At 36.4% G+C, this 16,737-nt stretch overlaps 1 protein-coding gene across 10 annotated transcripts in view; it reads right to left on the bottom strand.

Annotated features, from left to right (window-relative positions):
- Positions 1 to 16,737, bottom strand: part of SGIP1 (SH3-domain GRB2-like (endophilin) interacting protein 1) — a 160,814-nt gene that overhangs the window by 28,574 nt on the left and 115,503 nt on the right. For 4 of the 10 annotated variants that reach the window (XM_012722328.1, XM_012722324.1, XM_012722331.1 and 1 more), the window contains 4 exons: positions 11,592 to 11,719; positions 10,190 to 10,316; positions 5,609 to 5,674; positions 4,621 to 4,680 (listed from right to left, as the gene is read on the bottom strand). In XM_012722328.1, coding sequence (XP_012577782.1) covers positions 4,621 to 4,680; positions 5,609 to 5,674; positions 10,190 to 10,316; positions 11,592 to 11,719 — 381 coding nt within the window. The remainder of the gene's footprint in view (positions 1 to 4,620; positions 4,681 to 5,608; positions 5,675 to 10,189; positions 10,317 to 11,591; positions 11,720 to 16,737) is intronic. The other 6 variants (XM_004679086.2, XM_012722329.1, XM_004679085.2 and 3 more) reach the window with 2 other exon arrangements.

Genomic DNA, 16,737 nt, shown 5'->3' with positions numbered 1-16,737 from the left:
TCAAGATTTTCACTGTTCTGAACTAGTAAGGAAAAAGTGATATGTGGTTATTTTTAGGTCCAATATTGTTTTGAAAAACTTTGTACTAGACACATTTTATTCTGTCACTAATCATGCATTTTTTCACTTCAACTGCCAGGCATTTGAAGTTTTCCCACAGGCAATGAATATCCTTATATTTAACACATATAATTCTTTTATCTTAAAATATGTTCTTATAATCCATTTAAAAAATTGGAATTATAGATAAAAATTATAAGGCTTTTAAAGGTTCATGGTACAAATTGCCAAACAGTTTTAAAAAGATTGCAGCAGGCTTTTATTTCCACAGGCGTATGTTAAAGTGACTCATGATATTCTCATAAGCATGACATATTTGCTTTTTTTCAGAAATTTCAGAAACTGAACTGTCCTTCCCTTTGTAGTCCTTTGGTTACTAGTGAGACTTCTTTTCATACCTTTTAATGTATGCTTCTCCAATGAATATTTGTCCATTTTAAAGTTTTAATATTTCTACTCACACTAGTGAGAATCTCTGACAGGCTATCAATATGGCAGTTTTCACCCCCAACCTTATTATCACGTAGCCACCACTTCTCTGACCACACATGCCAGATTTCCCAACAAAAACATGTTCCTCCTGTCTACTGTTCTTAGATATATGTTTTAGAATCTCTAACTTCCTTTTTTCCTTAATCCATGTTACTGTTCCTGACCTTTGTAGCTGGAAAGACTTGTTCTTGTTTGGTTTAAAACTTCAGGGTCTCTCCAGTACTCTGCCTATTTGGAATTCCTGGGTCATATTCAACTTTTTCCTGCTCATGCTTGGGTACTACCCATATGGCTAAGGAGAGAACACTTTTTCTGGCTTCACAAGCCCTCGAGACTCCCTTTCCTGTGCTTTATACTCTGCATCTAGAGATGGGAGGGTACACAAAGCTTGTGTACAGAAGATGGTGTACTCAGGCACAAGGAAACTCAAAAATGTATTGATATAGATTCCTCCCCACTCTTTGTCCCCATTACTTGACACAAGATGACTCTGTAGTTAAATAAACTAACCAAGGAGATAGGCAACAGGTTTCTGGAAACATCTTGAAGCATTCCAGGGAATTGTTCCAATATCTAAAGAGTCACATTTTCTACTTGTCCTAGAAATAGTACTTTCTTCCTTTTACCTCAGAAGAATATTGAATAACTTACTTCAATAGGATATAAACTTGGATGAATATATTTCAAAAATAATTACTTTTTAAAACCCTTACTTTAAAAAAAAACTCAAATAGGTTTAGATTTAAATAAAATTTTTTACAAAAGTAAAACATTAAGAAAGATTTTGGAAGTCTTGCTAAATAGAACCATTGTCTAACATGCTTCTAATCCTCTTGCTAAATTAAACTTGGAAGTATGAAGCACCTGATATTAACTCCAAATAAACTCATAAGCTAATGTTCAATTGTTTTGGTTGGTTAGTCAGTGAGTTCAAACATTGAATGACTGCAATCTTTATAATATTGTAGGAACAGAGAATAAGATAAACTAAGGTTAACATCATTAGAAAAACATTATTTAGACACCAACAAATAACTTAAAAGTGATTTAAAATTGGCGAGAATATTTTTTCTTCTACTATCTCTGAATGAAGGATGGAATGTAATGGTTATTAGTATTAACTCTGGGTAAAACCAGGAATCCCTAAAATAATATGCTGGATGTGCTATTCTTTAAAACAAATTGAGCAATAGTGTTTTTAGAATTTGAATACTTAGGTGAATGAGTTATTCTTAAAGTGATGTAACAAGTCACCATTTCTAAGTCATTTTGTCACTACAGCAGATGATTTTAAAGTCCTTCCAGATTATACGAGCTAAATTCCCTGAAACTAATGCTTATCAATGAAAACAAATATCTAGTTTAAAAACATACCCATTTTTGCTCAGGTGGCAAGATTTTATTTTCATGTAAAGTTTTCCTTGAAGTTCACTTTAACATACTTATAACTACATAATAATCTCTTGGTAAAATATGCAAGGACACACATCTATGGTATGACTGCTGCTTTAACTCCCAAAGTTGGGTAAAGTCCACGGAGAAAGAAACACAGTTCTGGAGGTTCCGATTAATTTACACTACACTTCTATTGTGTATAACTATACATCATTGAGTATTTTTCAATTATAAAAAGATGAAATCTTGCGCCCACCCTCCCTGGTGGCACAAGGGGTTAAAGTGCAGCACTATGGAGCTATCTGAAGCCACTGCAGCACCAGTTCAATCCCCAGTCAGAGAGGTGACCCTCATGGTACAGCAGAACTCTCCCGTCTCCTCTGTTGCTCCCTTCAGCAGTGTATTTCAGTCGATCTGCCTGTTCTGCTCCCCACTCTGTCTCTAGTGAATCCTCTCTCCTCCTGTACCTTTGGCCTATACTCCAGTAGATTTATTTATGCATAAATAAATAAATAATTTAAAAAATAAATAAGAAGATGAAATCTTGCCATTTAACAACATGGATGGAATTTGAGGGTATTATACTAAGTGAAATAAGTCAAAAGAGAGAAAATTAACAGATGACTTCATTTGTATGTGGAATATAAAGAGATAAAGCAAATGCACTGAAAAAAAAAAACAGAAATAAAATCTTGGATTCAGACAACACAATGAGGTTATTAAAGAGGAAGAGGAGTGGGAGCAAAGGATAGAGAGGGGCCAATGGACTTTTGTAGAAAGTTATTGGTGCTTTGGTGGTGGCATTATGTGGAACCACACATCTGAAGGACAGTGAACCTGAAATATGTACAATGTTGTAAACCAAGGTCACCTCAGTTTAAAAAAATGCATAAAAAACTAAGGAACTAGATCTTACTCATCAGAACAGAAATGTGATCTATTTCAGATATCTGCTAACAAATAACATAGTTTTCTACAGTAAAAAAATGGGGTTCACAATGTTATTCAACACATTTATTAATAAGTACATTTCATTTGATTATGTATCTAACCTACAGTTGTCTTTAGACTGACATTTTCAAAAAATTTCTCTCTGTTTCAAGGCACCCAACATAAGAGCAAACAAGCCAGCAGAAACTCTAAAATCCAAAAACTCAGTAACAACGACAAAATGGCCAAAGTTTTTTTTTTTTTTTTTTAACGCAATTACTCAGTGCTGCTACTGCATATTGCTTAGTTAATTTCATGGTTAAAACAGGGTATTTTAGCTTCTTCTGTGGCCAGACTGAAGCAGAGAAAGAGCCTTACATCTTATGCAGGTATTTGCTGTACTTCAAGAGTAGTGATTTTTTTTTTAGCTACTGCTTCTCCTTCTCAGATATGCTGATCTGTAAAAAGACACCTGGGCACTTTCAAATTCTACCTGACTCAAAGAGAAAGTTTGGAAGGTCATAAATTTGTGGACTTTGTACCTTGGTTATTGCAAAATTAATGACCTGAGATAATGAAGCCTTAGCATTATGTAGAAAATGTACATCCCCCTCTGCCGACTACTTGCCCACCTGTCCCCTATCTGGGCCAGGTCAAGATTGTCAGGGTATTTGGGAAGTTTTAAATCAGATTATATTTCTTGCTGCTTTCCTTGTCACTCCAACCTAAGGACTTCCATCCTTAGGATGATCTGGGAAGGAAAATTCACTGTTGAGAGAAAAAAAAAATCACACCACACAAACTACTTACAATACCTACTGGACATTCAAATTTCAAAATTACTTTAAAACACACACTCAAGTTAAGAAAAGCCTTTTTGTTTTCATAAAATATAAAAACAAATTCAATATTTAGATACAGTTTTAAAACTGGCTATTTGGGGGCCAATTTTTGATTCCAAGAAATATGTGACTATTTGAAACCTTGAAAAAAACACTTAGGTCATAAATATTTTGGAGAAAGATGGCTCATTCATTAAGTTAAATCACTGAAATTATGCCTCCCTATTAATTCAAATGGACTATTTTATCAAATTCTGAACTGTTAAGATGATTGAGAATTTAAATATAAAACAGAAGAAAGGTAATCATACCAAAGAATATAATAAAGATGCAACATTTAGGTGAACTATCTGATACTCTATTTGTGCATATATCCTGAATTTTCTAAAATTACAAGCAATAGCTGTCCAATTACCTTTTCCTGCTCTCCTATACATCATTCCTTGTCATAAGAATGTACAGGCACATTTACATTTTATAATAGTGGATGTTGTAGCTGAAATATCAATCATCCAAAACAGTTAAATGCCGATACCAAAAAAAAAAAAAAAAAATCTTTACATTTGTTGCATTGCATTTGCAAAAGAGTTAGGAAAGAGTCCTGGTTGACAGAGTTAAGTTCCTTGGTCAAAAAAGATGTTTTTTCTTCAATTGACTAGTTAAGTAATTAATATTAAGTGCAAATTAGCTTTAATTTTTGTGATATGAAAAATTGAAGATCCCATAGAAACCAAATTCATGTAATGTTTTCTTTAGTATTTAATCTTTTCTAAGTAGCCATAGCATTTTTATATAGAAAGTGAGGCTAGGATTTGGAAGAGAACTGGGGTTTCAAAATACAGATAGGGGAAAAGGATGAGGGGTGTATAAATTAGAATCTGGTATGCTATGTACTACTTACCTTCAAAAGTCAAATAAAACTTTCCTCTGTCAAACCAAACGAGGGAAGGCTGTTCATTCTCTGTATGGCCAGGAGTTGAAGCGGGATGGGGAAGGTTAAGGAGAGGGAGAGAGAAGGACACAGTGTGAGTTACAGAGCAGGTCATTAATCTCAATATGGGGAAGGGCGGAGGCACTGCATGCCATTAGCGTGCAGGATAAAAGGGAAGGCTGGCAATCTATGGATATCTATATTTTTTAGTTTGGGAAACAGAAAGCAAAAGCAAAGCTATGGAGGCCTAGAGGGATGGGCATGTGCTATAGGTAGCTTGCTATTGGGTGCTTGTGCGCATGGAGCAGAAGTCTTCCTGGCCATGCAGGGGTGTCAGCATATTTTAACTGCACTAATTTGGGCAAACTGTCATTCAGCATTTGCTGTATCCATTTTATCTTCAATGTCATCCTTCTATGTTTTCACAAAGGTGAACTTGGAGTTATGGGTTGTATAACACATGAGCTTAAATTTTAAAGTACAACAGCATTGTGTATCAATTTGTGTATCAGGGAAGATCTCATATATCTTCCATCCCCTTCCCTGAATCACCTTAGGTATCCAGACACAAAACACCCTTTACCTACGTACCAAAGAGATAAGAAACATTACTAATAGTGCTCTACTGTACTTTAAATTTAAAAAGCAGTCACCGGGCATGAAATTCTGAGCAGTTAAATTATTCCTTCCTTTGTAAATTCACAAAGCCAGAGCATCTCACCTTTTCCCAACCTCTTCACTGAGAAACTGTCATGCAACCCTGCTGCTTTTTAATGACACTTAAAAAAATTTCAGTGGCATGAGTTCCATGATGAGCAATAAGGAGACAGGGTGCGTCCTGGAGGCACCCATACTCATGAGTGGGTAGCATGTCCATGGAGTTTATGGCATTCAGATGGCATAACAGCTTGGATTTTTGAAGTCTACATATCTAGAGATCACTTGGCTAGCACCGTACCTGCAGGCGTTTCACAGCGCCTTTCAAACGAGGGCAGTTTGTCATAAAAAACATCATCTTCTGACACTACGAACCAAAGAAATATAAAGGAATGGAAAACAAAAACACAAATACAGATCCCAAATGAAATCAAGCAGCACACTTTATTGATCAAAACATGGAGATGATTTTAATGGAGAAAAGAAACAAAACCTAACACTGGAATGGTGATTGATACATTAAAAAGTGATGTGCTTAATTAATGATGATTCTATAAGAAGAAATCAAAATTTATTTTTAATGTCGCATCTGCAAATTTGGCTGAAGTCAGCTCTGTGGCAGATACTACCCCCCCCTTTTCAGAGGGTTATTAAAGGCACTATCATTAATAATTGATTGTACAAGTATATTTCACTCAGACTTAATTCTCAGGTGGCCAGACATTTGTCCATCAACAGAACCTCCTTACAGAGAATTGACAGCTCATCAGGTTCACCAAGCATGCACCTCTCCCCATGGGAAAAGAGAAAGCTTTTAAGAGGCCAGAAAAAAGCAGTACTGTAAATCTGAGGTGCCTGAATGAATATTCCATTTTAACTTCATCAATATCCAAATTCAGTCTATCTTTGATAGATACAGACTATAGATTAGTTCTAATAGCAGTGTTGTAATTCTGTCTTTGGCTATGGTATGCAGCTGTGACCAGATGTTCTTGTAAATTAGTCATAACAGACCCTGAGGGTTCCTGATCATTGCACATGGTCCCTTTTCAAACTTACTAACAAGTACAGGTAATTGAATTTTCATTTTATATGTGCTTTTGGGTAAAAGTTATCAACACCACCAGTTCTAAAAGCATAACTTCAATTGAAAATTTAATACAGTCTGTATAAAGACCTGTAAAGGAGACGCCTCCCTCCAACATAGAGAAAAAAGTAAGGAAGTGGATAAGGGTAATAAAATTATTCCATAAGCAATGTTTCTTGAAAAATATTCTACTAACTTGTCTCTAGACTTAGGGAGAAAGGCAGGGAAACAAATTTGTCAGTTCTTAAGTGCAAATTAGATTTAAAGTTCTAGGATGTCATTTAAGTTAAGGTTTTAGGATGTCATTTGTCAATTTTTATTGTATACAAGTTCTCTTGTTGGATAGAATAAGTTAACAAAAATCTTATAAATCTGGAGGAGAGGACTAGGACAAATGGAAAAGACACTAAGAAGTGGGGTGACCTTATACTATCATTTGTTCTTTGAGGTGAAGTTAAAAAAGAATAGTTCATAGGCACTGAATAGTATGCTTGTGAACTTTTAAACAGGGATGTGGACATTAGGGCTCGGAAGAAAACATCCTAAATAAATCAGGGAACTTAAAAAAATGAGTGACTGGATAGCTCTGTGCTTGGTTTAAATAAGCTTATATCACTCAAGTTAAATACAGATAAAAAGTTTCTTTAAGAAATATGTACTTTGAACACTGATGTTGGAGACTGGCCTTAAAAACAAAAAACAAAAAAACAGAATGAATAAAGGAATAACATCAAATGTGAGATTTTTTAAATTGTGACCAGCAACATCCACATCTATATACTTTGTGCAGAATAATTAATATCAATACAGGTATTTTGAAAAGAAATCTTATTCAGTTCAGAATTTATTCAATTCAGAGGAGAGGGTAAGACTTAAGGAACTACTTTAAGTTTTAGAAGTGATGGTTAATACTCCAGTTCTGAATATAAATCACTTGTGCTCCAAGTTCTAAAACAAAGGAAGCATCAAAATCTATTTGATGCTTCCTTTAGTGCCTATAAATGATCACTTTTCATTCATTACAGATTCTTGGGATTTTAAAGATGCAATTTTTAAAGATGCATTACAGATTCTTGGGATTTTAATTAACAATGGAGGAATGTAATTAACAGTGCATATACAATGAAGAAAAAAATGTCTTTATGTTGGCCTCTTTGTACTGGGCTCCCAAATGAAAATGTTTGCAAACATCTAAGAAATTATTACTCATGGAAATAGAAACCAGAAACAAAAATGGATATTTACAATTAGAGATAGTTTTATTTATCTATATCTCTAACTGTCTTGGAATTTGTTTCTTAGACAGAGCTTAATGTTTTCTCTATTATGATAATAGATCCCCCCGCCCAAATCAAAAAGTAAAAGTCCTATGTGCTTTTGTGAGTGCAAAGGCAATTTATTGTATTTCATTGATTCTAAGATGTATACTTTTACACATTTTGACTTTTCTGAAATTGGAAAGGATTTTAAAATCAATGCAAGAAGCAAGCATTATGTTTTAGTTCAAGCGGAGGTTTTTCTCTCCCTTCCTTGGTCAGATATAAAATAGCAGCACATCTTCTAATATGGGGTGTCTTAAATTCAGTGAACCACAGTTGCATAGGAGGTTTTAATGTTGGAATATGACAATAGACAGAAGGTTCTTACTTTCTGATATGGCATCAGATTTACCACTCATGGAAGATTTCATATTCAAAATCTTCCAGGAGCATAGTCTTAGATGAGTTGTTGTGTATAGTATTAGAATTGTTCTTAGAAATCTAGTCCTTGACTATGTTAAGCAGTGCTTATTGGTTCCCCCCACACTTGCCCCAATATAGGCTCAAGGTCATAGAAAGTGTCAAAAAAAATTTTTAGTGACAGTAATGTTGAGCCATCAACTTCAGAAATTTGTGGCTGGAATTCTCTACCTCCCTCAAACAGTCTGCTTATGCTAATTTCACTCTCCAAGGCAGCCAGGCTTTGGTGTTGAACAGTTAAAGCTCATCCTTCCAAAAAGAGAAAAATAGCAACACATGGGACGCTGCTGGGCTGTCAGTCATTTGACACCGTATTTACTTCAAAGAGAAATGATTGTCAGGTGACTCACAGGAGGAGGAAATAAAGAACAAGAGAGTGAGAAATGTAGTGGAGAGTTGGAAACGAAATAAAAACAATGGAGCCAAACAGATCAAATCAGAAGGCCTCTCAGCAATGAAGCAATGTCCTCTTTGGTGGCTTTTTTTTGAGTTAAGCCCTACTGTGATTCATCTTGAAAGAATGTATACTAGATGTGTTAAAAATAAAAGTCACTGGGCAGGATTTCAGATTTGGCAGCAGGGAGCATAAAAACATATCGAACAAAAGATGGACGCAGTTCAAATTCCCTGTGTGTGCAATTTTCTCTATGAATCTTAATGAACTGATAGAGCATGTTAGATGGTCCTCTGAGGTCATTTGAGGCCTCCTTCCTGAGTGACAGTTTATTCTTCTTACTGTCCTCTCTGACCAACCAGGAAAATCACTGGAGCGAGTGGAACAAATGATCATGAAGAATAAAAAAAGAACAGGAGGAGGGGAAATGGCTGCAGCAATCAAGAGTATTAAGGAAGGTTCGAAAACAAGGTTGGGATGTTACAGAAAATACAAAACAAAATCCCAGACAGTGATGAGCTAATAAACATCTAAAAATATAAAACCCCAAATTGCCATAATTAATGATGCAGATACACAATAGTCTTGGCTGTATGAATGCTAAATATTTGTCTGTGAATGATTCATATGAACTTGGATAGCTGGCTATATTTTCATCAAATGCAAGGATTTGTTGATGCTGGTCTGACTAGAATTCCAGAGCATAGGGCATAGTTGATATTCCATTTGGGAACCCTAAGATATACACCTTAGGAAAACTGAAAGTTCTTCAGAAGAACTTTAAGCTTTGATCAAACCACTTTTCACACAGAAAACAGAATAGTGTCCTCTCAGTCATTTATTTCATTGTGGTTTCTGATTCATGTAAGTAACACGGGATGGGTCAGCTGGTTTAAAACATTGTAGTCATGGAGGGAAGTTCAGACAACAAAGGAACACAATGGGGGAATGGAGGTTGCAGGAGAAAACATGGATGGGGAAGGTTGGGGAGCCCCAGGTCAGAGATGCCATGCAAACACGGGAGGCAGCAGGAGACTATGGAGATAGATACAGCAGTGCAGAGAGAGACCAGCCTTGGGAAGAGGGACCCCAGGCAAAATGAGTCATTTAAGACCTGGGAAAACCATCCAGCTGAGCAGCCATTCTTAACTCTTCACTTTCATCACACCATAAGGAAAGGGGCACAAAGATATTTACTGAGAATGCTAGCAATGAATTATTTCACAAGGAAATTGACCACACATCACTGAAAAACACTAGAAAAAATATCAAAAAGTGATGAAGAAATGAATGCTTCAAGAAAACAAAAGCTCTAAATTTTGTTACTGCTGATGTGGTACATGGTTGGAATTTAAATAAACATTACCCCTCAAAGGAGACTTATAAGTAATAATATCATAGTGACAGGACCTTACTTGATGATTTCTTCTTTACATTTACCAATAGCTCTGTACATCATAGCATGCGAGAATTCCTGTGTTTAGCATGTAAGGCACTTTGCCTCCTTTGCTGAGAAGGTGCTTTTAAAAGAAGAGTCACATGATAGTAGCAAAACACACAGCAAAACAATTTCCACCAGAAACATAAGGCCTTGAAATTTCAGACATAGAAAATGGCCGGTCAAAACCACAAACAGATCAAAAGAGAGGAGATAATTTTTACCAACTGTGGGAGTGGTGGCTGCACTCAAAGAATTGGTGGACGATATTGAAGAAGTGCTTTCAGCCCGGGCTAAGGGTGCTATTGGAGGTGGACTGGAGGAATGTACGGGAGGGCTAAAAGGTCTGGGCTGCAGGGAGAAGGAAAGAGATGGAATGTTAGATACATAGGTCATTATATTTTTGTTTGATGTTTTTAATGTTTCTGAGACCCACATGTGGGACTCACATTCTTAAAAATAGTACAAGTGACACCATTTTGAAACTGATTTTGACCATAGCTATACAGGAGCTTGTGGATGGAGCTCAGGAGCCAAAAACCACAATGGGCTAACAGAAATTGAGATGAGTAGTGTGGGCACCAAGGTTTCCAGATTGTGCACCTGGACTAAGAAGGTAACAGTGCCTGAGTTTCTATCTCCTTAGAGAAATTTAAATAAAAAACGCTGTGCTTTGTTAGTGAAAGCAAATATGGACATCACCAGCATGTGATTCTTGTAGGATACCAAAGAATTTACATTTATCAACAGTCTCTTAATTGTTCACACAGAATACTTTCCTTCTCAGCCTAAAAACTAAATGCAAGAAATGTCTGGAACAAATTCATCACTGGCCACCACTTTTGTTTATGCTCAGAGAGTGTGCCTACCACCAATAACTTCTCTGTTGGCTGGGTACAGAAATGAGGGCTTGCTTTTTCTTGCAGCCTTTCAAAATCAAATAAACACAGTGAGAACAAACAGTTCACTTTCTAAAGGATTTGCCACAATTGAACATTACTATCTTAATTTGCATCAAATCCATTGTAGCAGAATTAATGGTTTTAGGACCTTCCTGCCACACTGACCCCAATTTTGTCTCAAGGTCCTAGGAAATATTAAAATATACATTGTAATGAAGGGAGGAAGTGTTGAAACATTGACTTCAGAAATTTGTGGCTGAAATTCACTATCTCCCTCAACCATTTGCCTATGCTAGAATACATTCCAAGTCAGCCAAGTCTTGGTGCTTCAGACCTTAACTTGAAAGATGGCAGGGACTAGAAGAGAGTTGAAATTTATACCTGTTTCTGATCTGGGCCTGTTCACAGCCCTCAGGCACCCTGATGGTCCTCTGCTTTCAGGTCACTGTACGGATACCAAACTTAGTACACCTGATCAGCAAAGTGCACTCCAGCCCTGGGCTTAAGCAATCATCCAATCTCAGCCTCCCAAGGGGCAGGGTTTACAGGCAAGCAACACCGCACCACAGTTGCCCAGTCTCAGGTGCCCCTTATCAGGGCCATTTGTTTGTATCAATGCTCTAAGACTAGACTCGAGGTTCAGATGGCTCATGGTGGCATTTTGGCTTCTGTTTGTCATTCTCACCGTCAGTCTCTGAGCACGTTGGGACAGAAGGTGACCTACCACATCTCCAACTCCAGGCTTTCCTGGAGGTAGCTTTGGCCGAGATGGAGGTCGGGGAGGAGGTGGAGGAGGGGTGGTACTGCTGCAAGGAACCAGGGGTGTGGCAGGCCGAGCAGGGGATGATGCACCTGAAAAACAAGCTGGTGTTAGAAAAGGCTGGACCCAGGTGGCCAAAGCACCAGCATCGCTTGTTGCTCCTCCCATTCCCACAGTACAATGCCAGACCCCATTGCTTTTTTTCCACCTCAGCAGCTCATTTACTCAACATTCTTGCATGTGGTGTATGTTTTTCTTTTTTTAATAAAGAAAAATATCACTCTGTTGGACTATGGTTGATGGCAGAAGCTGAAGCTCATTGTCCTTTGTTGTCATGTGACATCCAGTGAAAGGTAAATCCTTTTGTTTGTGACAGAAAAGAAATTTCTAAGATACTTTTGGCTGGTGGTGGTCCCATGCATTTGGGCCATACGCACCCAAAAGTTAGGATGAGTTCTCTTGCTTGGTGCATCTTCCGAATTTATTTATATTCTAGGTGACAAGGTTAGAACTTGAAGAAAGATGACTAATGTTTCATATTCATATTTAAAACTAATTTAAGAAAATTGTTCTTTAATTGTGCTTTAAAATATGAGTGCTAACTCTTGATGGAAGCAAAGGACAAACCACCAGCAACTAAGTCAGTTGCTATAGGAGTAATTTGTGTACAGAATCTTAATAAGAGAAATATGGGATTTTCAGGATTTAATTTTATGAAGGAGGCTGTTTAGGGGTCTAGTCTACATTGCCTGTGATGATTTAGGGGATGGTATTTAAAGGAGCATCTCGGATTTACTTTTCTGGCTGTCAATGACAATCATCTGAAACACAGATGACACACAGAGGCTGGCATGCACACTCATCAGCACACTAGTATAATGTCTAGACTCAGGGTTCTGCCCTTCTTCAGTCATATGTCTGGGATACACGAGTAAGCCGCCTGGCTAAAGACTTTACAAAAGACAAATGACTGCACTAAACAGTTCTTGGTCAGCAAAGTTCTAATGACTCCTATAGCTTTGTCACTTTGTTTAAAACATCAACATCAAGTCATTACAAGAAAATTCTAAGAAATCCTGCTCTAGGAAAATACTACCCCATGTCTCCCCACCGCCAATCACCACTAGTCCCACCTGCCTCTCACAACATGTGTTCTGGAAAGTTCTAGGCCAGCATATAGATTTTCATATTCTCAAAGAGCTTTGGAGTAGCAAAAATCATCTCAGAATGCACTCTTGCCTTAGAAGAGACCCTAAGAGTGGTGAGGGGAGGGAACATTGCCCTTCTGTATGGTTTATTCTAAGTGTAATTTCTTTAGTTGTGAAATCTTACTAATTATCATCTTTACCACTTTCTTATTGTATTTTTACTTTGTAATTTATTAGACTAAGACTTATAAACTGTGGAGGTTGTTCTTGTTATCTCAATGATAATTAAAGTTCAGAGAAGCTCAGTAACTTGCCCAAGGTAACAGAGCTCAAATACTCTGTTTAATTCCAAAGACTAATGTTTTAAATATTTTGTGGATCTCAGTGGACTGTGAAGTCCCACATTTATTTTGTCCTGGTCATAAAGCTTGGTCTTATTTGTGTATTGTAGGTTTGTACATACTGTTCTTCATATAAATATTCTTAAGTCTTTGATTAATATTCTCTTGAGTAAGAAAAAAAAAGTATGTTTTGACAGGTCCCACTATGAAGTTTTCTTTTCAGTTAGTTTTAAGATTTCTCTCAAGATACCAAGTATATTTTTTCATGGGGTTTTTCTCTGGTTTCTATTAGTTCTAGGAAAACAATACCATAGGGATGGTGTAAAATGTCTATTCATGCTTCTACCCCCAAGAAATGATCTTTTGAATCATCTCAGGAAACATCAGCTGCTTTTCCTATATATTCCAGAAGATACATTTTAAAGACCACACTTAGTAACCTTGGGAAAGTAGTTAGGAGTTAGCATCAAGGCAGTGTGGATCCTGAAAAAACTAGATGGTCAGATGATCTGCCTATTTCTTCTCAGTGGTGAGATATTACCCTTGCTAAGCCTCAGCTTCCTGTTTTAAAAAATAAACTGTTTCTACCTTACAAGGGAGTTGTAATAGTTGAAATGGGAAATGCTTATGAAAGTGTTTATTAAATTGTAAAATATATAAATGTAAAGCAGTAGATTGTCGAAGATGATGGTAAGAATTGTATCTTTTGATACACATACAGATAAAAGCAGAGAAAAAGTGAGTAGTTAGTTGTTTTATTTTCCTATTTACAGACACCACATTTAATTTTTCCCTTACTGAATTGATTTAATTGATTTGTTGTGCAGTTACAAAGACACGATAGGAGTATTTATGAAACAAAATTTTGCTTGACAGAACCCTGAGGCTAAGAGAGGATATTCAAAGCTTGAAGGGGGTTTTCACCACTGAACCAGAGAGAGCTCCATAATCTTGTGTGCCTCTGTGTGTGTGTGCAGGTATGTACACATGCAATGCAGTAGGGGCTGCTTGGGATAAGATGTAGGTGGACTCCAACAGATCTGCGGGATATAATCATTAGTTTTCCAATGATAACTAAGTTACATCACTGAACTTTCATTACCTGCAAAATGAGGCTAATACATCACAATATGGCTGGGAGAATCTAGCAAATTAAAATATATGCACTTCAAAATATCTAAAGGGAATATGCAGTCTTTTTCCAAATTGTATTTCTTGGAAGACAATAGACCATTTTCTTTCAGAGAAAGTATTAAACAATGTGTGAGGACAGTCAATTACTGTATTTCTCTTTTTGGTGTCCATTAAAAGTGCATTATACACCCTAAAATAGTAGTGTACAATCAAGCTTCATGCAACTGGAAAAATGTTCTAGACAAATACTGTCCAATAACAGTCACTAGCCACATATACCCATTGAGTATACCCATTGAATTTTAGTGACTGCAACTGAAGAATATCTTTTAAATTTTAATTAATTACATTTCATATTAAAATAGTCACTCAAGGCTAGCCTTCTATATTGGACACTGTTCCCCTAAAAAGACTTACTGTTAGGAAACATTTGTTTAATGCAATCTCAGATAGCCTAGTCTTACTTGTGTGTGTGTGTGTGTGTGTGTGTGTGTGTGTGTATGTGTGTATGTACAAGTTTTAATATTCCCTTATTTTTCCAAGTTGGAAAATCTGCAGTGAACATTCATCTTTACTACTACCTCTCTTACCTTGCCTCCAAAATTTGCTGTGGGCCTAAAAAAGCTCTCCCTTCTAGCCCCTGGCACATAACCCACAAGGAAGAGATAGTCTTAGCCAAGAATCAGTCTACATTCCAGTAAGCAATTTTCTGGCCAAACTAGGTATTTTAACTTTTACCATAGTGAAATGAAACTTTCTGAAGCGAACTCTTAACTTCTACTGCTTTCAACAGCTGATAACTCTTCTGATTCACTATAAATTCTGTTTAAACTTGCATACCTTATTATGAACAAAATTTAAAAAGTGAGCATGTTGGTATCCAATTAAATATAGATTGAGAACTCCTGGAATAGTCTGTCTCATATTATTGTTATAAAAAGTGAGTAGTGAGAATTGTTGCTCATCTTTAAAACATGAAGACAATTCTATTGTTTTAATCCTAAATTTACATTTCTGCTAGTCTGTGTATATTCCATCAATAAAACATTAAACAGCAAATAAACTGGGACTTAATTAAAGAGATAATGGTGCAAAGAGTTATTTATTCATGAGCTTCACTGACCCAGTTCAATCTTCCTCTTAGAAATTCAATCCTTTAATACCAACAAAATATAGTTTTTTTCCCAGCCCAATTATTAAGAATTGAGAGTCTTTACTGGTAATATTTTTAAATAATTCCAAATAAGGTCATGGCAGTTAAACATTTAAACAATAAAATTCCTAGATTCTGGAAAGAAAGCCAAAGTCTATCTCTTCACTCATTAGATCAGGGTCAATACAACTAAATAAGTCTCTCCTAAAGCCTTATAGAAGGTGTTGAGAAAAACACAAGTGAGTTGTCCTGTCTTCCATCCCTCCAGGCATATTAATAGGAGGAGACTTTAGGGGTCCACCAATGGAGACAGGGAATCAGTCCTCAAAAAGTCCTTTCAGAAGAGTGAGAGGCTGGTACAGGACAGATGTTCCAAGGAATGATAGAAACATGTTTCTCACAAGAAACAGCCAGCTTTTGTGGGGTTGATGTATGAACTGAAGGCTTTCCCTAGGGGCCCTTTATAGATAAATAGATAAGGAGACTTCAATCCCCCAAAAGAACTAATAGAGCTAAAAAGAACAAAAGAATGGAGGTAAGTACTCTAGCTCTCTGTGGTAATAGAATGGAGCACAGAATATAGACATTTTTGAGAGATTTTTAGTGATCTTGTTAATGAAAATGTGAAGAATCAATGCGTGTCAGTTATCACATAAATTTGCTGTGGGTATTTTGTGACGAAACCTTTCAAGTGTACCTGGAAAGAATAGTGGTTAAGAACAGAGGTTGGGACTACACAGACTTGAGAATGAATCCCCGTCTATCACCTCTAGCTTTGTAAACTTGGGCAAATCATGTGCCATCTTTGAACTTTAGTTTTCCTGTCTGTAAAATAAATGAAATAAAAGCACTTATGACATGGATTGTTGTAAGGATGAAAATGTCATGCATGAAGTACTTAGATAGTGCCCAGGGTAGGAAACTATATCTGCTATCATTAGATAAATAAAGATGCTTAGAGGTACTTTGGTTATGAAGTCTGCTAAATTTGTTTCAATATTATTTCCCAAACTTATTTGGGTAGTGAAAGACAAGTAGCCTATGGCATTCCCAGGAAGGCACCTAAACTGAACTCACAGACACAGGAGAAAAGGCCCTGGAGAAAGGTGTCATACAAAGGTGAGCCCAATGGCATAAATAATATGGGAGAAGATACTTAGAAAAACCTTGATGTTTCTTTGGTACACATGGCAAGTGTTTCCATATTTTCATAGTTAACAAACACAAATGAAGTTTCAAATAAAGAAAACTAAAAAAATCAAATGTAGTGTAAACACTGTATAAAGTCTTCAAAACATACATTTTTGATAGACATTTCCACCACCTGTCAAGAT

The sequence above is a fragment of the Condylura cristata genome, unplaced genomic scaffold (assembly GCF_000260355.1).
Source record: "Condylura cristata isolate star-nosed mole 26May11 unplaced genomic scaffold, ConCri1.0 scaffold00008, whole genome shotgun sequence".
In the NCBI taxonomy this organism is placed as follows: Eukaryota; Metazoa; Chordata; class Mammalia; order Eulipotyphla; family Talpidae; genus Condylura; species Condylura cristata.
This window is presented reverse-complemented; position numbering and strand designations above follow the sequence as displayed.